The sequence below is a fragment of the Drosophila takahashii genome, chromosome 3R (genome assembly GCF_030179915.1).
Source record: "Drosophila takahashii strain IR98-3 E-12201 chromosome 3R, DtakHiC1v2, whole genome shotgun sequence".
In the NCBI taxonomy this organism is placed as follows: domain Eukaryota; kingdom Metazoa; phylum Arthropoda; class Insecta; order Diptera; family Drosophilidae; genus Drosophila; species Drosophila takahashii.
Window position 1 is genome coordinate 22414760 of NC_091681.1, and position 24445 is coordinate 22439204.

A 24445-nucleotide genomic window follows, 5' to 3' on the forward strand; every position below is an offset into this window, starting at 1 on the left:
ATCACTTCGTAAAAAAAGTAAATAACTATATACCAAAACTTTTCAAATAATTTGTATACATCTTTTTTAGTCAACTAAGGCTTAACTAATTAAAATTAAATTTTTAGGAAGTTTAGAAAATACTTTAATAAATAAATTTCGCCCTGAACAAATACAAAGAGCACAGGTTGTTAAATTCTATAAAATAGGTAATCCAACTCGTTCCTAGAAACCGGCTTGGACAGATATATCAGTCGGATCTGATGTAGTCGCCAGGCTCTGTTGCTGAACTTCTTTCGTGGTGGCGGCGGAACATCCAGAGGATCCAATATCTTTTTCGGAATGGGACAGTGCGGCGTTGGTGGATTTGGCCGTGGTTTGGCCAGACTCAGGATGCGCGGCGAAACCTTCGCCAAGAGGGCTGCCTGTCGGACTGGAAACCTTAGCTGCGCCCAGAATTCGCCCTCCAGGTCGTCGTGGGGAAAACAGGAGGGAACGTGGGGGGGTTCAAATGGTCTACCGGGATCGCGATGCGCTGGCTTGCCCCAAATGATCGCCGGGGAGTAGGTTGGCGGTCGGTCTTGCATATTATACTTCTCGGTGATCTTTCGGGGTTTGGCCAACGTCAGCATCCTTTCCTGCAACTCATCCTCGTCCAGGTGGCGCTTCTTTCGGCCGCAGGGCAAATATTTGGCCAAGCAGGGGATTTTCTCAGGTTTTGGCAGCTCTGGTTCCCTTGGTCTTGCTCGGAATGCAGCCCACGCGCAGAAATGCTTCCAGTCCTTCTTAGACATCGGTCCATTCTTTTGCCACTTGCTCAACTTTCGGATTTCACGAATCCTAAGACGCTTCACGGGCTTCGAGTTGCGATCGCACCATGCCACCCAAGAGGGCGGTGGCAGTGACTGTCGCACTTGCGTCTTCGATTCCGGCTCGAATTTATTGTAGGAGTCTACCGGTGCTATCGACGGTTCTGCGCTCTTCAATTTGCTCATGTAGGTTCCTAAGATTTCATGTGCCATTTTTATGAATTTATATGGACTTTACACTTTTTTTTTTTTAATTTTGAAGCTGTTGCTTTACGATTGTCTGATTACTGTCTGATTTCTAGCAGATAACTTTCCCGAATGACTTCAGGAGGCCTACTTTTTAAAGAAACCTTATATTATTTATTTTATTTAGGGTTATACACTTTTTTATTAACCTTTTATTTGTTTTCTATTTAAGAAAAATGAATAGTTCTACACTACAGTTCCACCAACAAAGAAAGGAATTCCTATATCTTCAGTAAATGGATCTGTAGTTTAGGATTAATCTTTTTCCTTCTCAAATTTAGGATGAACAGCAGCATATTAGACCGGCCAAAACCCGTGGATTTGGTTTAGACAGAAATTCGAGACGCTGCAGATGAAGTCGCCACTGACGCGGTGACATTTTCCGGCGTTTGGGTATTTGATCATCCGATTTGGTGGGCACCTTGCAGTGGAGTCTTCGAAATTTTCGTGGCCGGGACAGTTCACAGATCTTCTTGCTGGGACAGGCAATGAGGGCCTTCCGAGAGATTGGGAATCGCATGTTGGCCCAGAACTCATTCTCAAGATCCACATGCTGAAAGCAGCAAGGAACCGCTGGCTTTTCCACGGGTCTACCACTTTCCGGACGAGGAGTCCTTCGACCAGTGAGCCGAGGTCGATAAGCAAATTTCTCAGGGGGCGATGGATTATGCTTTTTGCGCTGCCAACGCGGCATACTCAATCGCTGGGTGTTTTCTCGCAGAAAATTATCATCCTCTTCGGAAGAGGGATTGCTACGCTTTCCATTTCTAGTAAAAGATCAGGGTTGTTTTAAAAAATTAATATTACAAATACCTATTATATGGTAAATATTTTTCAGAACTTAATTCATTCTTTAAAAATACCACTTATAAATATAATAAATATTTCCGGTAAAAAATCGTTTTTTCTTTGATAATTTAAATTTTCTCAGGACAGACATTTACCTGCCTTGAATTTGCCTGCCACCCTTCAATCTTTTTTCATTACGTAACGCTGCACTGGCCATGGCATCCACTTGATAACTACTGTGAAAGTTGGCCCACTCATTACGGCCCATGGGTCCCGACTTTTGCCAACGCGTGGGTTCCGGGCGAACGACGGGAGTGATTTTCGGAGCCTTGGGCTTGGAGTTCCGATCGCACCACTCCTGCGTCGAAGCCCGGAGTCTCTTTGCGGTCGGCATTTTTCGAATTTCGTTTACGAAGATCAAGGTAAGGTCCAAAGGGTTTACTCTTAAATTTGATTTTTTTATGAATTTTCATTGAACGATTTTGGTTATTTCCATCGACTTCTAGAAACATCTTGGCATGGAATTCTATCTTATTAATTCGAGGGTTGCTTGCCATTAATTTGTGATTTTCAACATTTGATTAATTTTGAAAATTAAATCTAGGATTACTAAAAGTAAAAAATTCAACTTTCTTGGCCAAATTAACGGGATTCAAATCCTCTTTTAAGAAGATATTTTCTTGTTAGACAATAGAATTGTTGCTTTGAAAAAAGACATTCCTTAGAATCAATTTTTCCGGGGCTCGGCACAATACTTGAAAAATGTAAAAGATACTTGCAGCTTTTTTTTATGCCGCACTGAAAAGCCAAACGGCTCAATCACGAGTCCATGGTTCAATGAAAGCCAGAGGCTCCAGGCAGATGCATTGTGGCATTGCCCGTGGCGACACGCATTCGAGGTCATAACCCAATTCCTTTCCTGGCCAATTGGTGATGGCCAACTGCATGCGGCAAGCTGCGGCAGCAACTGTATTCCACGATCGATGGGGTCCGCTCCTGCGGCCAATTGAAATTCGGTGCGCATTGCAATTGATCGCACTTTTTGTCCGGTGATTGTCGTATGCCTGCGATACTCGTTCTGGCCTTTCTAACGCTGTCTCCGCCTTCTGGCTGGTCTCTGTTGGCCGTGTCGCCCATCTTCATCATCGTCTTCGGCAGCGAGTTGCCTTTGATGGGGTTCCAGTGGTCATCATTGCTGCCATTGTCATGATTTCTTGTCGCCGCCACACAGAGATTTTTGTCTGGCTTTGCCACATGAATTTTAAATAAAAGTCCCCGACTGGCTGTAGCATTTCACTGGACACTTCCGGGCCGGAACTTTTCAGGGGATTAGCTATAGTAACAAGGACAAGGACTCTGGGCTTCCCTTCCGAAAGAGTCATCAATCTGTGGCGACCGCAAAGTGTTCATAACATGTGTGAAATTGACACCGCAGATGCGACTCGAACTAACGGAAACGCCAGCAATTTTACGCTACATTTAGCTAATGACCAAAAACCCCGATGGCAGATGGTCCTGCCTTCCCTTTTCCTGGTGGAGCCCTCGTCTAAAAAAAATATATATAGTGACTGGGCAACACCCCAAAAAGGAATGACTAAAAAAAGGCATACACCAAGTGGCGTGAAGTATGTTCTTTTTTTGGAAATATTAAGGGTGCGTAATGGCGGCGAATTGTAATTGAAGGGCACTTATTTTATTCTTGGTTTCGGTTGTTTCTAGCATTAAATTCCACCGTCATCAGATCGTTAAATTACAGTAGGGTAGCTTGAAGCTAGTAGCTTCCTATATTCATTGGATATTTAAGCGTAACTTTCTTAATTTTTTTTACCAATTTAAATTAGTTCTAGAATTATTATTAATACGAAAATATCAAAAAAAATTGTAGTTTTTCTTAATTTTGATGCAAATTAAAATATTTATAGCTTCAATCAATCAATCAATGCTGAAATTTTCAATCCACAACTATTTCATTTTTTACTCGATGGCCAATTAAAAATTCACACATTTAAATCCAGCCAATGCAAGGCCCAAGCACTCTGCTCTAAGCCGAATTCTTAAGGGGTTATATACCTTTTTTTTTTTCAAAAAAACGAAATTTTTTTTTTTGCTGAATCCTAAAGTATATCCCCTAGAGAACATCTTCCCAAATTTTCATGCAGATCCGAATAATAGTTCGATAGGAAAACAGCGTTTTGACGCGCTCGACTTCAATAGTTGCAACGTCAACGTAAAACTTTGAATGCGATTATCTCAAAGTCGTGTTTTTCCAAAAGTGCTTTCGCTGTGACCACGATTGCGCAAGAACTATTCGATCGATCTTCTTCAATTTTTTTTTAAATTATTCGTAATGATTGTGCCGAGTTCGTGAACGATTCAGTTTTTATGCGCCAATTTTAATTTCGCAGATCAGAATTTTTTAATAAAATTTTTAGAACTCGAAAAATCAACTTTTTGGAAAAATTGTTACTGTATGCTGAAAAAAGCAAATATTCTTAAAAATAATCGTTCACGAAGTGGATATAATACTATACTAACTAAAAATTTTTGGTTTTTTGATATAAGTTGACCTGCTGGACTTTCATCGTGGTCACCGCAAGCCGCTATAAAAAAAAAGGGTTCCGAAAGAATTGCCATAACTTTGTAAATTATTCATATTTTTTCAAGAACAAAGGTTTGTTGTTTCGATAAAAACATGTACTATCAATAAATAATAACTTCACTGTCATAAAATAATTGCTACACACCAAAAAAAAAATCCAAAGTTCCCTCAATTTTTTCGCTCAAAAAAGGTATATAACCCCTTAAGCGGATTCGTTTCATTTTCACATTGCAAATATGATTAACCAATTTGAGTCAAAACCACTTTAATTATAGAGCTTTGAGCCGGCCGGCTGACAAGTGGCCAACTGCAATTGGCCAAATCGAATGGTTACCCGAGATCCGCGGCACGTACTTGCTATGGGCGCTATGGGGGCCAATAAGGTGTAAATTTATGCGCCAAGTCCGGGCTATAAGCAAGTTGGGCCGAAATCGAACCATTAGCAAACCGAGCCTATGCAATTGATGCATGAATTCTTCAGAATGCTCAGCGAAACGCACATTTTTCGTATGCCTTTGGATGATTGGCATTCGAGAATAGATTTTTGTTTGTTTTTTCGATTTGTAATTACCTTCGTCTGTGTGAATTTTTGTGGCCAATCAAAGTTTTTGTTCGCAGTTTTGATTTGCTGCTAAGATTCGCAGAGTAATTGTATCTCATGGCTAACTTGTATTCTATGAGATACTTTTTTGCCGCTGTTCCCTGAGAGCTTCGATTTAAACAATATACGGGTGTGTATATGTTCAACAAGTGTTTTGGTTTAATTATTTTCATGTCTCACAAGCTCCGCTGACAAAGTGGACAAGGATCTTATGATCTACGCGGGGTTGGGCTAATGAATATTTAATTCGGGTGGAGTAATGACAGCGTTTAGTGTTTCGCCTTAGTTACATTGCATTATGTTTCGTCTATGTGAAAGTTGCACATTTGGCACGTGTCCCCATTGAATGGCATCAATTAAGAAATTGTTTCACTCCGTGTTACACAAGGCAATGAAGCGCAATGGGAAAAAGTTGTGCACGCACTGGGAAATTTGAATGATGGCAAGAGAAAAATGTGGTCAATTGCCGTACAGAAAAACAGTCCTGCTGTATAACATTAGGCTCCCCTCCGATCCACTGGTTTTTTACACGAAAAGAAAATATTTTTTTAACTGGGTTAATATCTAAGAAATATCTTTTACAAGTTATCAAGTTTTAATATTTGTTATCTTGAAGGTAACTTAAATAAGTATTTTTTCTGGGTTTAGATTAATTGATTAAATTATAAAGAATTTCCCGTAATAAATATTAATAGCAGTGTAATTCAGGCCGCGGAATGCGTTGAGTAAAACATTATTTAGTTACGCTTGGATCACAGAAAAGTATTTGATTTGAAAGAATTACAACAGTAGAATGTCTAACTCTGGATTCATGACAATTTCTCATTTTTCTTGGCTTAGCAATAAACAGCAAATAAATGTCGGTTAACATTACGAAATCAAAACAACAAGAGCAAGACCGCTCGGATTGGCAATTTATGTAGCCACAACACGTGAGCTCATTGATTAAATTAGCCAAGTCTTTTGGCCAAGCCCTGTGCACATAAAAAATTATTTATGAGCCACAATTCGGTCGGTTTTTTCTGTTTTCTTTCCGTCTTTCTTCGGCTTTCCTTGGCTTTTTGTGGCATTTTAATGCTAAGCAAAAACCGAATACAAAACAAAAACCAAACGCCAAGTGACAAGCGAACCAAACATAATCAACTTCGTTCATATTGAATTGGGTTGCGTACGTCTGGAAAATCTCGCATAGGAAATGCGGAAAAAATTTGTTTGTTTTGATCATCCCACAAAAAATCCACTTTTCTGATATATCCTATATAATTTTTCTATAAATGAGTAACAAAACATTTGAAATAGGAAACGCAAGCATATTTTTTTTTCGAAAAAAAAGTTTTCCTTGTTGATCATCCTACAAACAAAAATTTTCTGATTTAGCTTACATAATTTTTCTACAAATGAGTAATACTAAATTTCAAATTACCTTTTTTTTCCGTTGATCTTAAATAAATCCGATTTAATCCGATGTCCTAAATTTTTCTAATCCTTTCTATTCCCACTCTCTTTAATTAAGTTTGTTCCGAACGAAAATCTGGCATCACTGTCTTCCAAGAAGGGGACGAAGACAGGAGTTAAGCTGGTTGTATTAACAACAACGACGCGCGTTTGCAGTAACAAGATGAAACGGGGACATAGGCAAAATTAGTTGCGTTTGCCAGCGAATTTGCAGGCCAATCAGTGAGTGTGCCACAATTTGGCCAGCCAAACAAACGGGCAACAAACTGGTCAAGTCACAGATGCCATCGGAGCTGTTTCGCTGCTAGTCTCCTCCTCCTTTGGCAACTGTTGCAACGTGCAACCTGCAACTTGCAACTTCGATCTGCTGACGCTGCACTTGTCGCGATTTCACATCAGTTTTTGTTGCTGTTACGGCTGCTTTTTGCTCGTTGCCTACTTTTCAACGTCTTGTACTTTCGATTGGTTAATTGTTAAACAAATTTGAAATGTTTCTGCTTTGCAGCAGTCACCTGGCTGCCCCATCGTTTTCGAATGCAAATCGCATGAGCTAACAAGCTGCAATCGTTGCACATCCCACATGCAATTGGCAACTCATAACAACCAACATGCTCTCTCAGTTTGAGGCAACTTAACGTGGTAGACCACATTTTCGACTGCCTCCATATATTGCTGGTGATTACCAAATAATTTCAGTTATTAATCATTAAAAAGTGATCGTTCCCGGGGGGGAAATCTAACCACAAGTCGCAAAACATTTGAATCAGGCTTAAGTTATGTGAGATGTCTTTGCGATTTGCTACCCACATGCTTTTAGACATTGTAAGTTTAATGGGTAAGTCATAGGCATGCATTTTCAGCCACACATCGTTAAGACTTTAAATAAAAAATAAAAACAATAAGATTTAATTCTTATAATAGAGATATAACCCATTAATAATGTTTGCAGATAGTTTTTAGTATATTAAGTAACTTTGGTTAGTGAATCAGGAACTATAGTGATCTTAATTACTATAACATGAACGTTTTATTATGGATCCCTCCCAAAAAGTGCTGTAGTACTCACTCATGGATTCGTTTTGGCCCATCAGCGTGGGGCTATCTCCATCCACCACCAGAGCCTCATTATCGGAATCGTTGTCCATCTGCTGGACACAGGTTGCTCCCGGCACATAGGTTTCCTGGCTGAGCGTCGGATGATTGCTATCCGTGCCAACACTCGAGGCCGATGACGTAATGCCCACATCGATAAAGTCCTCTTCCGATTCCAGTTTAAGGCGCTTTCCTGCCGAACTGCAACTGGGCACATCGTCGTCGGGGTGTTGGGTTGAGGTCGAGGTGGCCGCGATTGTGGTGCCACCCATATTTACATCCTAAGACAATAAAAATAATATCATAAAAAAGTTATACCTTAATTCTCAAATGTAACAATCAAATCAATTAGCATTTTAATGGCCAACGGAAATGAGATATATCTGTTGTTGGTCTTCTCCTACAACGGTTGCTTATCGTTCGTATCGTTCTAACTGGCCCAAGAATTCTCCCCTTTAAACCGTTTATAATTTATGCCAAGTTATCTCTGCTCCCTCTCCTTCCAGTGTTCGGCATAAAAATCATTCATGCCAAACTTGAACAAAACTAAGACTTGAGTTATGGGCTGGTCAATCGAAGGGATAGTGTTAAAAATGGGACGTTTTCGGGGGTTGAAGGTGGGCCTCTAGTAATTGCCATGCTTGAGGAAATTGTTCGGAAGTAGGGTAAAGAGTTTTGCATACATTTTGCCGAGATTTTGATAGTCAATTGCTGGGAAAACAGTAGCAATTTTCCTACATGCACTCAGCTGCTTGTTAAATCGCTTAAAAATTAATGATATTAATTGTTAAAGTTTAAGGCAAAATGAGAAAAAATTGTGGTAGTTTCAGATATTATAAAATATAATTGAAAATAAGTAGAACAAAATTCTATAAACATGTGTGACCGTTTGACGAATGATCTAATCTATATTTTACCATATTATAAGAACAAACATATATCATACATATGTATTTATTAAAACCGAATTAACAGAAAAGTTCTCATTTTAATAATTCACAATTTCTCCACCAATAAAACCAACTGGGCGTAAAGCACTCGCTCAAATTATATATCATTATATCAGTAAAGAAAATAAACCGTTCCATAATAAACAACTGCGACACAAATCTTGCACAGCAGAATCTGTTCCAAATGAATGCTCTCTCGAATCGAAAGGCCCAAAGGAAGGAAGACGCCGGCTGCACTTAACCTGAAAACATGAAAAGTACTATTCGCGCATTGGAAACTTGAACTTCCGACCGTAAATGAATTGACAGTCCCGAGACGAGGGGGTTCGGGATATGACTGCGTGCCCTTATAGCACTGTGCCGGCTGGTGGCATATGAACTTGAGTGGACTACGAGTACGAGTACCCGACTAACTAAAAGGAGGCGCAACACCAGTGGTCGTAGAACCAAAAACGGAGAGAAGCCACCAAGACGAAGACCCAGAGCCAGAGCCAAAGGCAGAAGAAGCAACATCAGCAGCACCAGACCATAATCAGTGTTCCATTGAACGCACAAAATCATTTAGCGAAACCAACAAAAACAAAGCACAAAGAAGAGTCAGGGCCCGAGTTTGGAGGTGGTTGGTAGTATGGTAGAGCCTGCACCCCAAACCGAACCAATCCGATCCAAACCAAAGCGAACCAAGAAGCACTTGAAACTGTTTTTTAAAAGAGTCTCCGAGAGACAGCGGCTGCGAGTCCAAGTAGGGTAAAAGCAAAGTGTTTGCTTTGGAGAGTAAGTATGAAGTATCTGGGTAGGGAGTACGAGTACACTGGCGTAAACAAACATAGCAAGTTGAGTTTTTCATTAAAATGAAAACATATTTGAAGTACGGAAGTTGAAAATATGATATAAACGTTTGACTATATAAAAAAGTATTTAAAAGTATCTTTAAAATTTGATTTGTTACCAATTTTTAGTAATTATAAGACTTTACCAGAGTGAATTAGGATTTTTCTTTTGAAAGATAATTGAAATTATCGTAGAAGGACTAAGTACACTTCCAATATTTTATAAACATTTTTTTTTGTAGAACTTTCGATATGTTTTTGAGTGCTTTAAATAATATCCCAATTCATATAAAAGTGCTAACCATTTTCTTAATGTGTACGACACTTGGATGAATGAATATAGTCGGCTGGAAGTGCTAGTGGCTTATGGCTCATGGAGTAGGTTCAAAGCACGCTATGAAGCAGACCAAGACCAGCCAAGACGATGAGTTGAGTTTTGTAGCAAATTGAATTGTCTTTGTTGCCCGTTCCTGCCTGTGAATGTGTGTGTGTCTGTGCTGTGATGTTGCATGAATCACGTGACCATGACCACCATTGCAATGCCATAGGCCAAGAACAACTGAGCCGGGCTTCGCCTCGCTTTTGCTCTCTGTATATGGACGCACTCGCAATTTGAACCTCACTCAAAAGATCATTTACTTTCATTAGGAAGCGCAGACGAAACTTGTCGTGTAGCAAGTGCAAACTTGGTCTAATAAACAGCCATTAGGCAGTCGGCCTGGATCATGCATGAAATGGCCCCCAGATCGTTCGGCTTTAACAAGCCTGTCGTCTTTGGGCCAGCAAATCGTTCTTACCTTATTGGGATGCCGTCTTTTGCGTTCGCCTTGAGTGGCCGTTGGTGTCGGTGAAGAAGACTGCAGTTTGGCCTCCTGGCGATCTAATGTCAAAAGAATAAATAAATATAAATTAATTTAAATTTTCAAATAATGCGTAGCCATATTTATCTCTAATCTACTCACATTTCAATTCGATTTCCTCATCATCCAATAGCAAAGAGACCACTTCCTTGGGCTTGAGTGTGTCGGGTTTGAAATTGCCGCCACTTATGACCATGCGTTGTATCTGAAATATTCGATTGAATAAAAATTATAAATTCCAGGCAGGAAATGAAACGAAACTCGTTCAAGACCAGGGATAGCGCCCAAAGAGTTCCCTCATTTCCTAAACTATTTATTTGTCGGCCCGAAATACTTTCATATGGTAATCGGGGGATTTCTGTTTTCGGTAATTAAGCCAATAAATGCACAAGAAATACTCCAACTTATAGGGAACACAGAAGGCGTAACCAAAATGTCGCCTATCCAATTGTATAATTAATTTCCGGTGTTGGTTTACCAACCCAAACCATTTTAATCCCAACTACAAGTGCTCGTGTTTCGCATTGAGCAGTTTTTTATTGTAAATCCCAAAGGCGCAACAATGCCTGGGTTTTTTAGGATGGTTTTTTATTCCCAACAAAGCACGTGCCTAATATGCGAGGCAACAAAGGGAAAAGAAAAACCGAGCAACTTGAAGAGTTTTGCGGTTCGGTAGGGTTTCCTGTCCCCCGATCACTCACCTCGCTTTTTTCTCTGGCCCTCTGCAGAATCCGCTCCTCGATGGTTCCTTTGCAGATGAGTCGGTAGACAGTCACCTGTTTGGTTTGGCCCAAACGATGGGCCCGATCCATTGCTTGTTGATCTACGGTGGGATTCCAGTCCGAATCGTAAAAGATGACCTGGAATTGAAAGATAAAAATTTAATTTCTATCTAACTAATCTTTTAGAACATCAGAATAATATTGGTAGTTTCTAAGTTGGAGAATAACTTTCTTTGGGAATTTTCCCACTTCTTATTAGTATGCAAATAGTTTCTCCACACGCACATCCTTTCGCCATTCTTTTGATGATTTCGAGCCTGCATATTTATTAGTTCCTTCTTCGAATTGGGCTACCCTATAAACCACTTTGTAGTGTCACGAATTTTCCGCTTTTCCTGTCTATTATCTGGAGTAGACAAACTCCCGCCACCGGTGTTAACCCTTCGTTGCCCCTTTTGAGCCGCACTTGGTACGTGTTTGTTGTGCAAGTGTTCAGCAATTCCCCGTCCGTATCTCAAGGGTTGTCTTTCTTGAGGGAGTGGCGTTTCCGGCTGAGAGATGGGACTAATTAAAATCGAACTGCTCAAGGAATTGATGTTTTCTTTTTTATTTGGAACACGTGTTGAGCTCTTTTCGGAAGCGTAAGAAGGAAGTTGCCCATTGAGGAATCTGTCTATTAAATGGAATTCAAATTCAATTGAAAATATCGCACGGAAGTCCATTAGGAAATTTTTGTACGCAGAGGTTTATTATTTTGCATAATATCGGAAATAAGTGGAATTTGATATATGTTTTTGCTTTAGAAATTTTTAAGTTTGGTTAAGTATGTAGCTTTTATTTACAACAGCGTAATGATTAGATACACCTATTACAATTTCTCCCCATGAAAAATCAAAGCATCAAATTGTTATTTAAAACGCTGAAGCTACTCTTTATAAAGCTGAAAAATCGTATTTACCAGTTCACAGTAGCAACAGCAATGTATAACAACAGATTAGTGTTGTATTACTTAAGTATATTTATTGTTTGCATTCAAGGCAGCGAAGAAACCGTTGAATTCAGATGGTTTGAACAAAAATTGGATCACTTTCATAAGGATTCAAGAACTTTTAAAATGGTAACACTATTCTGTTTAATCTTAATCTTCCAAATAGCTTTAATATCTTTAATACTTTTTTAGAGATATATGGTAAAGGAAGATTATTTTAAGCCGAATGGTACAATATTTTTCTTTATGGGCGGTGAAGGCACAATTTTATCAGATACAACCAATACTTCCAACATTATGTTGACCAAGAGTTATATTAACGACTTGGCTAAACGATATGGAGGATATCTGATACACAGCGAGCATCGTTATTATGGAGAAAGTAAGGCGACAAAGTGCGTTCGGGGAAGTGAAAAAATATATGATCACAAAGTTGATTATAAAATTGATCATTTTTAGATCCCTTAACTTGAAATCTCTGAAATATCTATCAACGCCTCAGGCCATGGCAGATGTGGCTGCTTTAATTCGATTTTTAAAGGCCAATACCACTTATTTCGGAGAGTCCAAGGTTTTTCTGGTGGGAGGATCGTATTCAGGCCTAATGGTACCCTGGTTTGCCAAGCTCTATCCCCAATTAATTGATTTAGGATGGGGTTCCAGTGCCCCGTTGCAGTTTAAAACAGATTTAAAAGAGTTCTATGCAAGAGTTTTTCAACTTGTTCAACAAATTGGAGGTAAGAAGTGCCATGATCAGATAGTTGAGGGCTTCAAGAGCCTTAAATCTGATTTAAACAATCATACCACTACAAAACTTATAGAAATGAATATTTGTGGATTTGATCATACAAATAATGTTCATGTTATTAATTTATTTGAAAGATTAACAAAAGTAATTGGCTCTGAAGTGCAGTATGGAAAGTAAGTAAATGAATTGGAAATTGGTTACAAATAAATTCCACCTCTTTTTTTCTGAATCCAGTATTCAAAAGGCCTGCGATGATATTTCAAAAAGCTCATTTACCTCTTACCTTAAAAAGCAACTAGAAGGGAATTCTTCGGAATGCTATGACAGTGTTTCCAGTTTAAAATCCCTAAAAGACGTTGAATATACCACGGATTCAGGTAGGCAATATATTTAATATCAAAACAAACTTTTCGATTATTTCTTATATTTCAGCTCGACTTTGGTTCTACCAATGTTGCAGTCAGCTTGGCAACTTTCAAACCTCTGAATATATCCCAATTGATTTTTGGCTTGATTTGTGTTTTGATGTTTTTGGAAATAGGTTTTTCGAATGTTACATAAACAGAAAAGTCAAAAACACTGATAGAAATTTTAAGGATTTGGATAATAGAGAAAGTTTTCGCAAGGTCTTTTTGACCCAACCGGAACTGGATGCTTGGTCAGCTACCAAAGTGAGGAAACACAATAGGACATATATTTTAGAGGGTGAATTTTACCTAATTTGAAAATTGATTTTCCTACTAATACATTACAATTACTTAAGGTGCAACTCACTGCGAGGACTTACAGCCATGGAAAGAGAATGATAAGCCTTCTATAAATGCCTTGAAGATGGACATCGATTTCGAAGTGCAAAAATTGCAAACTAAAGCGTACAACTAAGCTAGCAAAATATTAAAAACTAATTGAAAATTAAATAGTCCATTTATATATTTCTTAATATTTTTTAACTCCCTTTGAAAGGGTATAATCACACTCTAGTTAGTAATTGTACTACACCTTGTACAACCCTTATCGGGTAACTCTATTACCTACTTTTCAAGTGCTTTCAAATTGAGTGAGTGAAATCCAATGATTGATAATCGTAACAGTCGTTGCGACCACAATACCACTCGATAAGGCGCCGCATGGCTTTTGGGCTAATAAAAAGCAGCGTAAAATTCCTACCAACAATCTATTTAACCCAGTTGACAATATTATTTACTGGCTTAAAAACTGCTAATTAGGCACTACGTTGGCGATAAGATTTGCTTTGAGCTAAAGCAAGTGAATTAGTTGGCTCATAAGCTTTTAAAGGTTGATCAGTCTTATTCCAACACTCGGCGATCGACGATGAAGTTCTGGCTAGGAATTTCTTTGGCTCTTCTGGCCCTGGGCCAAAGCAATGGAAGCATTTTCGAGAGGACCTTCAAAAGGATCCATGAAGAGCCACCACTGCCAACTACTCAGAGCCGAGCGGATGTAGTGCAGACCCTGTGGATCGAACAGAAATTGGATCACTTCGATGCGGCAGAGTCACGCACTTGGCAAATGGTATTTATGGTTTAATTACATAATAGATTTTAGGGACTTATTAAGGTACTTTTTTTTGACAAACTCTTTAGCGTTATATGCTGAACGATGCTCTTTACACGTCTGGTGCACCTCTGTTTATTTATCTTGGAGGAGAATGGGAGATCTCCGCTGGCAGAATAACTGGTGGCCATATTTACGACATGGCCAAGGAGCACAATGCTCTTTTGGCCTACACTGAGCACCGTTACTATGGACAAAGCAAGCCCTTACCGTGAGTAATTCCAGAATATCATCTATAACTCCCTAAACAAAATGATATCCATGTCCTTACAGTGATCTCTCCAATGAAAACATCAAGTATCTGAGTGTGAACCAGTCCTTGGCCGATCTGGCTCATTTCATCACCAGCATCAAGCAAAGCCATGAGGGTTTGTCCGAGTCCAAGGTCATTATTGTGGGTGGTTCCTACTCCGCCACAATGGTCACCTGGTTCAAGAAGGTCTATCCCGATCTGGTGGCTGGAGGTTGGGCTTCCAGTGCTCCGCTCTTTGCCAAGGTTAATTTTGTGGGTGAGTCGTAATTTCTTAATGGCACTTAGTATCAAAAATAAACCTTTACTTTATACAGAGTACAAGGAAGTCACTGGCCAATCCATTGAACAAATGGGTGGTTCCGACTGCTATAAGCGCATTGAGAACGGCATTGCCGAGATGGAGACCATGATAGCCACAAAGCGAGGTGCTGAGGTCAAGTCTCTTCTCAAGCTCTGCGAACCCTTCGATGTGTATAGCGATCTGGATGTGTGGACTTTGTTCAGCGAGGTCTCCGATATCTTTGCAGGCGTTGTACAGACTCATAAGTAAGTGACTAAGCGTAATAATATATTATTCCGATTAATACTAATCTTTTTTTCAACTTTTAGTGCTGGCCAAATCGAGGGGGTTTGCCAAAAGATAATGGCTGGATCGAGCGATCTTATTGGTGTCGCCAGCTATTTGTTGGAAGTGTTCGAGGAGAGCGGTGGCAAGTGCCATGACCTTAGCTATGACGCTATAACGGCACTGCTTTTGGACACTACCTATAATGGCAATATCAGTAAGTAGATAACTGACTTCCCTTTCAAAGCTTAAGTTATATACAAATTTTACAGTGCGCCAGTGGATCTTCCAGACCTGCAATGAGTACGGTTGGTATCAGACCTCTGGTTCTAGAGCCCAGCCCTTTGGCACCAAGTTCCCTGTTACATATTACACCACCATGTGTGCCGATTTGTATGGCTCTCAGTATAGCAACGAGTTCATAACCAACCAAGTGAGCACCACCAATCAGTACTTTGGTGGATTGACTCCTGGTGTGGAGAATGTCTATCTAACCCACGGTCAATTGGATCCCTGGAGGGCAATGGGAATCCAGGATGCGGATCAGGCCACCATTATTCCAGGTGAGTAAATGGGAGTAAAGTACTTTAAACTCAAAGTATTAACCTTCATTGTGATCCTGCAGAATATGCCCATTGCAAGGACTTCAATTCGATTAGCTCTAGTGACACCGCTGAGATGAAAGCCTCCAAGGAACGCATTGCTGAGCTGGTTCGCGAGTGGGTTAAATAGTCGTATTCAACGTCACACTAAATGAAAATTGTCAATTTAAAATTAAGTGGAATTAAACAAAATTCCAAACATTTTTTATAATCGTATCTAATCAAGCTTAGATAAGATTACAAATAAAAGATAATCTATTAATGATATATTATTGGATCTGATTATTATTTTTAAGCAATGCACATGGATATTATGAAAAATTAATGACTTGGAAAAAATCGAACTGATTAGGTAACCAAGCAACAGCCGTGATTTTGATCGGTCGGCCATAAATGGGAATTTCCAACTAATCCTACAAAAGATTCCCATGAGTTCCGATCGATTTATGATGGACGACAAATGCGAACTTCTAATCGCAACTTCTAATCGCTATCATATCATGTCGCTGGTCACTTATCAACTATACGAAATTTACAATCTTTATCGTGGCCGCAAATTACTTTAGAACCCAACACCGTTAACGGTCAACTTAAAAGGCCAAATCGGACCGACTAGTTGGTTCATTTGTGAAAATGGCTGCTCTGCGTTTGGTCTGCCTGGCTGTAGTCTTGGCTGCAGGACTTGTCCAGGCCTTGGACACTTCCAAGATTAAGGATGTGCCCGTTTTGGTCAGGACACTGAAGAACTTGAACCGTGGTCCACCACAACAGGTGGTCACCAAGCGTGCGGTTGTCCAGGAGAAATGGATCACCCAGAAATTGGATAACTTTGACGCGAGCAACACGGCCACTTATCAGATGGTGGGTAAAAGAATTAATTCTTGGAGAAATGTTATTACGTAATTGTAAAAGATATTTTTCTACTACAAGTTACACATAAATTAGATTAGATTTATTAATGAGTAATATTTCAGCGTTATTTGCTCAATGATGAGTTCCAAACTGAGGGAAGTCCCATTTTCATTTACCTGGGTGGCGAATGGGAGATCGAGCAGAGCATGGTCAGCGCTGGTCATTGGTATGACATGGCTGAGGAGCACAAGGGTGTGCTTGTCTACACCGAACATCGTTTCTATGGTCAAAGTGTGCCTACATCGTGAGTAAATATTAATCCTTTCCTTTAACTTCGAAATATCCCTATATTTTTTTAGAACCATGTCCACGGATAACCTCAAGTATTTGGATGTAAAGCAGGCCCTGGCCGATGTGGCCTATTTCATTGAGACCTTCAAGGCGGAGAACCCCCAGTTGGCCAACTCCAAAGTGTTACTAGCTGGCGGTTCTTACTCGGCCACCATGGTGGTGTGGTTCAAGCGTCTGTATCCCGACTTGGTTGTAGGTGGCTGGGCCTCCAGTGCTCCTCTTTTGGCTAAGGTCGATTTCACCGAGTACAAGGAGGTGGTGGGCAGGGCCTTCCTCGAGTTGGGCGGCCAGCAGTGCTACAATAGGATCGAAAATGGCATCGCCGAGCTGGAGTCCCTGTTCGCCAATAAGCGGGGAGCTGAAGCTAGGGCCATGTTGCGCCTGTGCAACAGTTTTGATGACCAAAACGATCTGGACTTGTGGTCCCTGTTCGGCAGTATCTCGAATGTTTTCTCTGGGGTGGCGCAATATCAAAGGTATGAACTGCATTAAGTACTAATATTTTAGTTGAAAAATTTCAAATTTCAAATTAGCACTGGCGATATCGAGTACTACTGCGACTACCTCTTGAGCTTCCGGGATGATGCCACGGCTATTGCTAACTTTGTGTACTGGGGCTGGGGAATGCCCAGCTGTATTGATGCCACCTATGCCAGCACTGTGGAGTACTATCTGTGGGGAGTGGATAACTTTGATGCTAGTATGTGAAAAATTCCTTAAAGTCCTCAAAAAATGCCCTAACATATCTTTCATAGGTCGTCCTTGGTACTACCAGACCTGCAATGAGTATGGATGGTACCAGAGCTCTGGCTCCCGGAATCAGCCCTTCGGCACTAAGTTCCCGACCACCCTATACACTACCCTCTGCGGAGATGTCTTTAGTTCGCAGTATGGAAATGAACAGATCAACAGCAATGCAGCGCAGACCAATGAGTACTTCGGTGGCATGGAGCCCGGAGTGGAGAATGTTTACATGACCCACGGTGCTTTGGACCCATGGAACCCCATGGGCCATGGAGTCGAGCAGGGAGCCACCCTCATCGCCAATGCCTCGCATTGTGCCGACTTTGGATCGATCAAGACCACAGACTCCGCCGAAATGCGCGCCTCCAAGGAGAAGCTCGCTGATTTGGTGCGCCAGTGGTTGGCTTAGATTTGTTGGCATTGGTCCTTATTTGGTGTTATTTTATGTAATAAAAGAATAAAATAACCAAAAACCAACATGTGAAATGCTTTTTAGTAATACAGCTTTGTGGTTTTATCTGTTTTTTAAAAGGTTTGAATAAATTTCAAAAGTGTGGGTTTTATAATAAAGTTTGAAGAATTTTTACGATAAGTGTTCTAATGAAACTGTGTCATAAAACTTTAACAAAAGTTGTATTGGGACTAAAAAATAGCTTTTCTCTAAAGTGACGCCGAAAAATATGCAACTAAAGGTAAGGGTACTATAAGTACGAGTACAGGGAACCCGAGGTCAATAAAATCCAATTGCATGGAACAGGGAATATATTCAGGGAAAATACTCAGTGATCGTTTAAATCAAAATAAGATAAATATTATTGCATAACAAGAGAGAACGCTATAGTCGGGTTGGTGTCCCGACTATCTAATACCCGTCACTCGGCTCAAGGGAGTGCGAGGGAGACGGATAAATAACATTTTTTTGATTGCTTATAACTTTTTAATGAATTGTCCGATTTGAAAATTTTTTTCTACATTTCGATAGGTACAAATAAATACAACAAAATTTTTACTTCTCAGAAATCTTTAAAAGTGTGGGCGCCAAACACATTTTAAAATCGTTAGTGGGCGATTGTGGACGTGGCGCTCGTCTGAAATAAACTTGCGCTGCGTAGGAAACCCAGTTTCCGAGATCTCAGCGTTCATACGGACAGACAGACGGACAGACACACAGACGGACAGACAGAAGGACATGACTATATATATATACTTTATAGGGTCGGAAACGATTCCTTCTCCCTGTTACATACTTTTGCACAAATACAATATACCCTTTTACTCTTCGAGTAACAGGTATAAAAATATGAATCAGGGAACAGTTGCTGAAAAATTACATTATGTTATAAAGAATTAACTATTCATTTCTGAATAATCAATATGTAATGGGATATAATTACTATTATGTAAGTCTTTATTATATTTTATATTATTATAAGAATTTCTTATAAAACTAAATTTAATATTTATGGCAATTTAAGACATCTTGGTAAGACAAATAAAAAAAAATATAATATAGCTGCGATTTTAGCTCTAACTATTTGAGTAGACACGAACAATAGAGAAACTAATTTTGTTACGTTCTTTGTTCTTACATCATGATAAGACACCAGCTTATTGACCAAGGAACCTAAAAAGTAAATATTTGGTAACAAACAATGACCAATATAATTGTCACGTTTGCTTATATGGGATTAAATTAACAAGTGCTGAATGATTTCATCGCAAGTGTACACTATTCAACAAGGAAATGTTTGAACAAATAACGCAATTCGTAAAGATTTGGAAAACTAAACAAAGAATTCTTCACAACTTAAAGTTACAGTTTTTTGACAATTCTAAAAGATTATTTTATAATTTTAAGTTGAGTGTTATTAAAATATTTATTATTATTAGGGGAGAGTGGGGCAATTTCGTCACTTGCAATATCTCGGAATCCATAAGTCGTAATTTTTAATTGCCCCAGTATATTTGTTTTACTTTTTAATTTTAATAATAATAATAAATCACCAAGATAATTAAAAAAAGGAGAATGTCACATTTTAAAGCTTGGTGCTAACCACATTCCACAATAAAAATAGAAATATGATGATATATGTGGTGAAATTGCCCCAGTATATTGGTTTTACTTTTTAATTTTTTATAAATCACCAAGGTAATTAAAAAAAAGGGGAATGTCACATTTAAAGCTTGGTGCTAACCGCATTTCACAATAAAAATAGAAATATGATAACGTGTCTCAATATGGACAAAAAATAGCTTTGAAAAAATGCTGACAAAATTGCCCCACTCTCCCCTACTTACAAAAGAAAAATTATTTTGTTCTTAGATCATGAAAAGACCCCAGCCAATTGATAAAGGAAAATGAAAAAGTAAATATAGAACGCCCATAAATGTGGCAAGTTTGCTAATATGGGAATAACTTAACTAGAGTGAAATGATTACAAGGCACGTGTACACTGTACATTTACATTATTCAACAATGTAGTAATATTTTTTAATTATTTCCTATAAATAGTTTATTATATTCGTAATATTTCTAATATTTTAATGACTTTTTTTAACAGTTATAAAAATGTATTTAATTAATACGTTTAATTAAAAAGATATATTTTTAAGGAACATGTTTAGTTCCTATATATTTTGAAGAACCCCTGTTACATTAGAACTTTTCCACCCTTTGCATCCTACCAAAGTTATATAAATTTATCAATTGAGACTTGCACAATTTCTTTGTCTTTGCGAAAACCAAATGCATTCTAATGAACCTAGATCAAATAACGTGATGCAAGGCGTGATACGAACGAAGAACCCTCGACTTTATCAGTGCTATATATTTTCCGATATTTGTTTGCGTTGCAGTTAAGTGCCCAAAGACCCTATCAAAGGCTGATGCGACTGTCAGTAGAGAATATTTTCCAATAAATAGTCGGTGGCCGATGGTGGAAAATCATTCGCTAACTAACTTGTGAACTAACCAGCAATATGAAGTATACCCTAGTAGTACTCGCCCTATTGGCACCCCTGGCTTTGGCAGCCAGTCTGGGTGAACAGAAACCAGAGGCCAATGCCTTCGTCAAGTCCCTGAGGGAGTTGCATCGAGGACCTCCAGTGGAAACACTGAAGACCAGGAAGACCCATGTGGAGGAGCGCTGGATCACCCAAAAGTTGGACAACTTCGATGATAGCAACAATGCCACCTGGCTGGATGTAAGGATCAAATCAAAATCGCTATTGATCAAAGTTTACCTTCTATAACCATCTCTCTTTGAATCCTTAGCGCATATATATCAACAACAAGTATTTTAAAGACGGAAATCCCATCTTTATCTACTTGGGCGGCGAGTGGGCTATCGATCCCAGTGGCATTACCTCTGGACTCTGGAAGGACATTGCCAAGAGCCACAACGGTTCCCTGCTTTACACTGAACATCGTTTCTTTGGCGAGAGTATCCCAATAACGTAAGTTAATATATAATGACCAGGTTTACAGGGATAATTAATATTAAATAACATTTTAGTCCTCTGTCCACTGAGAACCTGGAGAAGTACCAGAGCGTTGAACAGGCCTTGGCCGATGTGATCAACGTGATTGAAACCCTAAAGCTGGAGGACAAATACAAGGACTCCAAGGTTGTGGTCTCTGGCTGCTCCTACTCGGCCACCATGGCCACCTGGATCAGGAAGCTCTATCCGGAGACCATCAGGGGCAGCTGGGCCTCATCGGCACCGCTGCTGGCCAAGGTGAACTTCAAGGACTACATGCAGGTGGTTGGCGAGTCGTACGCTACCCTGGGAGGACAGTATTGTTACGATCTGATTGACAATGCCACTGCTTACTATGAGAATCTTTTCGATATTGGAAACGGAACTCAGGCTGCCAAGGAACTGAACCTGTGCTCCAACTTTAATCCCAACAACGAACAGGACCGTTGGCAGATCTTCAGCACCATTGCCAACATTTTCGCCGGCATTGCTCAGTACCAAAAGTAGGCGACACAAAAAAAACTGGAAGATCTTGATAATAATACATTATTTTCCCATAGGCCAGAGAACTACGACATTCCCAAGTACTGCTCCATTCTGCGAGAATTCAGTGATGATGATGCTGAAGCTTTGTCCAAGTTCATCAACTGGAAAATCAATGAACACTCTGGCGCTTGCCTGAGCACCACCTTTAATGGAGCTGTGGGCTACTATGAATGGTCTAAGGAGAACTACGAAGACAGTGAGTTATAACTTTTAATATAAAATATAAAATAATAATAATTTAATATATCTTTCTACCCTTTTTAGGCGACTTGCCCTGGATCTTCCAGACCTGCAACGAGTTCGGTTGGTTCCAGTCTTCGGGCAGCAAGAGCCAACCTTTCGGATCCACTTTCCCGGCTACTCTGTATGAGGACACCTGCGAGGGAGTCTTTGGATCGGACTACGACTCTGCTGGCATCCACTCGAAAATCCGCGCCACAAACAAGGAATTCGGAGGCCTGGACGTTAATGCCACCAACATATATTTTGTGCAGGGAGCTCTTGATGGTTGGAGCAAGGTGGGTGCTGGAGTTGCCCAGGGAGCCACCATCATTCCGTACGCCTCCCATTGCCCCGATACCGGATCGATCAGTGCCACCGACAGTGCCGAGCTGGTGGCCTCCAAGCAGAAGCTGATCAAGCTTGTGGCCCAATGGCTGAAGGACTAATATCTCAATTGATGAATTTAATTTAATGTTATTTTTTTTTGTTTTTAATTATATAAATATTTAATCACCTATATTTGGCCTAATAAAGCAAATATTTAATATACATATATGCATATTTTAATTATGGAAAAAATAAATAATATTTATTTACTAAACTAAACTCTTAACTGAAGCAGCCACTTGTCCTTTGCACAATTAACCATTATCTCGTCGAGTGGGTTATTGTAGCTATAGAATGTCAAGATCCCATAACTTGAAATTGACTACAAAGGACAGTCATAAATCAGGCCGATATAAAACTTTCTGTTTGAGATACAGCTCAAGAAATTAATTTTACTTTCTAGCTCGAAAGATTTGCAAATATGATGCAATAAAAACTGGAAATTTATGTGGCCCACAAATCCATCAAAATGTTTGAAAAGGTGTGACCACTCCGACAGTCCATCACGGACATAGACGGTACCGAAAAGTGAGGAAAGGTGATATGTGGAGGAAGGGCGGACTCCTACACCCAATGAATTGCACTAAATCCAGAAACGTGCTGGGCATAACAAGATCGATAGACAGCCGGCTGCTTAAAGACTTTGCATTGCTTTAGAAAATGTCATAAATCTTGTGAGCCGAAACCGAATCGAGTCACGCATTATAATGACCCGAGCAGATCCATTTAACAAGTCCCAAGCGAACTTGTTTTCAACAATACAATTTGCTTATAAATAGCATTAAATACAATTAAATCGTGGGCCTCGTATCATTTAAAATGTAACTGGTACAGTTTTCCCTTCCTCTTTGGGATTCTTGTTGGACCTTTCGGGTTGGTAGAAGATGGAGGAAGGAGGGCGACTGAAAGGCCAAAAGAAATGCCAAAGTGTTGAGTTTTTGGTCAAATTATTTCGGTATGCGCCAAAGACATGAACGGGAAATACTTTTATTCTTGTCGAAAGGTCTCAAAGAAAGAAGGCGAGCAAGGGGCGAAACTCTTTTCGATGGTGTTTGAGAAATTATATCGAAAAAGAAATAAAAATTCTTGCCATAATTCAAAAGCTTTTGGAAATTGGTTGATGTTTGAAATTTCTTTTTTTTTCTGCATCCTGAGAGGAAGTTGTAAATTTCTGCCTTTTTGCCTGTGGTCAAACTATAAATGTCAGCGAATCACATCACTTCACTCTTTTTTTGAAAATCTGGAATTTAATAAATGTTATATTTAAAAATTCTTAAATTATCCATGCAGCGAAGAAAGGCCAAGAAGGATGATTGTGAATCATCGTTCGGGATCTCCCCATCCCCCGATAAGTTCTAAAAGGTCTCTGAAGCCGCCTTCGACGATCCGCTGATGGGGAACAATCAGCCAGCTAAAATACCAACATGGAATTAGTCAACTCAAGACATAAACCTGAGCAAGTGAGGCGGGGAGACCGATCCGGCATCAGAGGTTGAGCCTGAGAACCTGGCTATAAAATGACAGAGGAGTTGGAGCTGAAACCAAATTACTTTCGGCCAGGGTGCGCAAATAACAAATCAAAACCGGTGACAAAATGATTTAGGAACCGGGCGAAAATGTTCACACGAAGCAACAGAACTACCAGTCCATAACCAAAGAAAAGATCGACCAGAACCGCTGAAATCGAACAAGAAGTGCCGGGGGAGATACATGCAAAGATTCTGTTCGATATTGTATCCTTTTTGGCTGAGAATTCTTCTACGTGGTCGCTGCATTCGGATTCGGATTCGGATTGGTGGGCCTCATTGTTACGCGGCGATAAAGATCACACGAGTAAATCACGGTCTGCCGCCACTCACTCTCCCAGCTCATCCTCGTCCGCATCCCAACCCTTCACCACACCTGGCTCAAGATTCAGCCTTGACTGCTGCAGTGCATGAACAAGTAGTTTAGCAAATGGATACAAGAGCCACACAGGGTTTTTCCGCCTTCGAGTTCGGGACAATGACAAACGAATTCTTTCCTATAAAATATTGTCCAAAAGCTGCCTATAAATCATCAAGTTCTACAGGAAACTGAGAAATTAGATAAACCTTATATAAATCTGTAATGAATTTACACAGAAAAAAAAATTGATATGAATTTGCACTCAAGTTAACATTATTTCATATCAAATTTGGGCCGATATTAATTAATGCAA

The 24445-nt window shown here is 39.7% G+C and overlaps 7 protein-coding genes across 9 annotated transcripts in view; 4 read left to right on the plus strand and 3 right to left on the minus strand.

The window, feature by feature from the left end:
- Positions 1-24445, minus strand: part of Ino80 (chromatin-remodeling ATPase INO80) — a 37337-nt gene that overhangs the window by 6156 nt on the left and 6736 nt on the right. Inside the window, exons 9-12 of the mRNA XM_017138793.3 lie at positions 10912-11070; positions 10313-10415; positions 10148-10230; positions 7545-7851 (exon numbers count right to left, since the gene is read on the minus strand). Of these exons, the coding sequence (XP_016994282.2) occupies positions 7545-7851; positions 10148-10230; positions 10313-10415; positions 10912-11070 (652 nt within the window). The remainder of the gene's footprint in view (positions 1-7544; positions 7852-10147; positions 10231-10312; positions 10416-10911; positions 11071-24445) is intronic.
- On the minus strand, positions 101-1004 carry LOC108055865 (uncharacterized). Its single transcript, XM_017139456.3, has one exon. The coding sequence runs from the start codon at positions 999-1001 to the stop codon at positions 171-173; it is 831 nt and encodes a 276-aa protein (XP_016994945.2). The 5' UTR covers positions 1002-1004; the 3' UTR covers positions 101-170.
- On the minus strand, positions 936-3325 carry LOC108056037 (uncharacterized). 2 transcript variants are annotated; one of them, XM_070216655.1, is made up of 3 exons: positions 1979-3325; positions 1184-1801; positions 936-1121 (listed from the first exon to the last, which is right to left on the minus strand). In XM_070216655.1, exons 1-2 carry the CDS (start codon positions 2215-2217, stop codon positions 1312-1314), a joined length of 729 nt encoding a protein of 242 aa, XP_070072756.1. In that variant the 5' UTR covers positions 2218-3325; the 3' UTR covers positions 936-1121; positions 1184-1311. The 2 variants fall into 2 exon arrangements, with proteins under 2 accessions (XP_070072756.1, XP_070072757.1); XM_070216656.1 differs by having other exon boundaries at positions 936-1124.
- LOC123003045 (putative serine protease K12H4.7) lies at positions 11886-13585 on the plus strand. 2 transcript variants are annotated; one of them, XM_044394273.2, is made up of 6 exons: positions 11886-12049; positions 12113-12315; positions 12380-12841; positions 12903-13045; positions 13101-13373; positions 13432-13585. In XM_044394273.2, exons 1-6 carry the CDS (start codon positions 11912-11914, stop codon positions 13548-13550), a joined length of 1338 nt encoding a protein of 445 aa, XP_044250208.2. In that variant the 5' UTR covers positions 11886-11911; the 3' UTR covers positions 13551-13585. The 2 variants fall into 2 exon arrangements, with proteins under 2 accessions (XP_044250208.2, XP_070073973.1); XM_070217872.1 differs by lacking the exons at positions 13101-13373; positions 13432-13585 and having other exon boundaries at positions 12380-12657; positions 12803-12841; positions 12903-12989.
- LOC108055589 (putative serine protease K12H4.7) lies at positions 13986-15928 on the plus strand. Its single transcript, XM_017139013.3, has 7 exons — positions 13986-14201; positions 14273-14454; positions 14517-14752; positions 14811-15042; positions 15106-15278; positions 15334-15624; positions 15687-15928. Exons 1-7 carry the CDS (start codon positions 14001-14003, stop codon positions 15791-15793), a joined length of 1422 nt encoding a protein of 473 aa, XP_016994502.2. The 5' UTR covers positions 13986-14000; the 3' UTR covers positions 15794-15928.
- On the plus strand, positions 16281-18087 carry LOC108055790 (thymus-specific serine protease). The gene is made up of 5 exons (XM_017139344.3): positions 16281-16524; positions 16638-16819; positions 16875-17342; positions 17400-17566; positions 17622-18087. Exons 1-5 carry the CDS (start codon positions 16297-16299, stop codon positions 18017-18019), a joined length of 1443 nt encoding a protein of 480 aa, XP_016994833.2. The 5' UTR covers positions 16281-16296; the 3' UTR covers positions 18020-18087.
- LOC108055503 (putative serine protease K12H4.7) lies at positions 20559-22407 on the plus strand. The gene is made up of 5 exons (XM_017138904.3): positions 20559-20814; positions 20885-21066; positions 21126-21593; positions 21651-21832; positions 21901-22407. Exons 1-5 carry the CDS (start codon positions 20590-20592, stop codon positions 22302-22304), a joined length of 1461 nt encoding a protein of 486 aa, XP_016994393.2. The 5' UTR covers positions 20559-20589; the 3' UTR covers positions 22305-22407.

Coding starts and splice junctions, on each gene's coding strand:
- LOC108055865 (XM_017139456.3), bottom strand. CDS start 1,001: ATGGCACATGAAATCTTAGGAACCTACATGAGCAAATTGAAGAGCGCA.
- LOC108056037 (XM_070216655.1), bottom strand. CDS start 2,217: ATGCCGACCGCAAAGAGACTCCGGGCTTCGACGCAGGAGTGGTGCGAT. Junction 1,802..1,978: donor GGCAGGCAAATTCAAGGCAG/GTAAATGTCTGT, acceptor ATCTTTTACTAG/AAATGGAAAGCGTAGCAATC.
- LOC123003045 (XM_044394273.2), top strand. CDS start 11,912: ATGTATAACAACAGATTAGTGTTGTATTACTTAAGTATATTTATTGTT. Junction 12,316..12,379: donor GGAGAAAGTAAGGCGACAAA/GTGCGTTCGGGG, acceptor GATCATTTTTAG/ATCCCTTAACTTGAAATCTC. Junction 13,374..13,431: donor TAGGACATATATTTTAGAGG/GTGAATTTTACC, acceptor CAATTACTTAAG/GTGCAACTCACTGCGAGGAC.
- LOC108055589 (XM_017139013.3), top strand. CDS start 14,001: ATGAAGTTCTGGCTAGGAATTTCTTTGGCTCTTCTGGCCCTGGGCCAA. Junction 15,279..15,333: donor TACCTATAATGGCAATATCA/GTAAGTAGATAA, acceptor CAAATTTTACAG/TGCGCCAGTGGATCTTCCAG. Junction 15,625..15,686: donor TCAGGCCACCATTATTCCAG/GTGAGTAAATGG, acceptor GTGATCCTGCAG/AATATGCCCATTGCAAGGAC.
- LOC108055790 (XM_017139344.3), top strand. CDS start 16,297: ATGGCTGCTCTGCGTTTGGTCTGCCTGGCTGTAGTCTTGGCTGCAGGA. Junction 17,343..17,399: donor GGGGTGGCGCAATATCAAAG/GTATGAACTGCA, acceptor ATTTCAAATTAG/CACTGGCGATATCGAGTACT. Junction 17,567..17,621: donor AGTGGATAACTTTGATGCTA/GTATGTGAAAAA, acceptor TATCTTTCATAG/GTCGTCCTTGGTACTACCAG.
- LOC108055503 (XM_017138904.3), top strand. CDS start 20,590: ATGAAGTATACCCTAGTAGTACTCGCCCTATTGGCACCCCTGGCTTTG. Junction 21,067..21,125: donor GGCGAGAGTATCCCAATAAC/GTAAGTTAATAT, acceptor ATAACATTTTAG/TCCTCTGTCCACTGAGAACC. Junction 21,594..21,650: donor GGCATTGCTCAGTACCAAAA/GTAGGCGACACA, acceptor ATTTTCCCATAG/GCCAGAGAACTACGACATTC.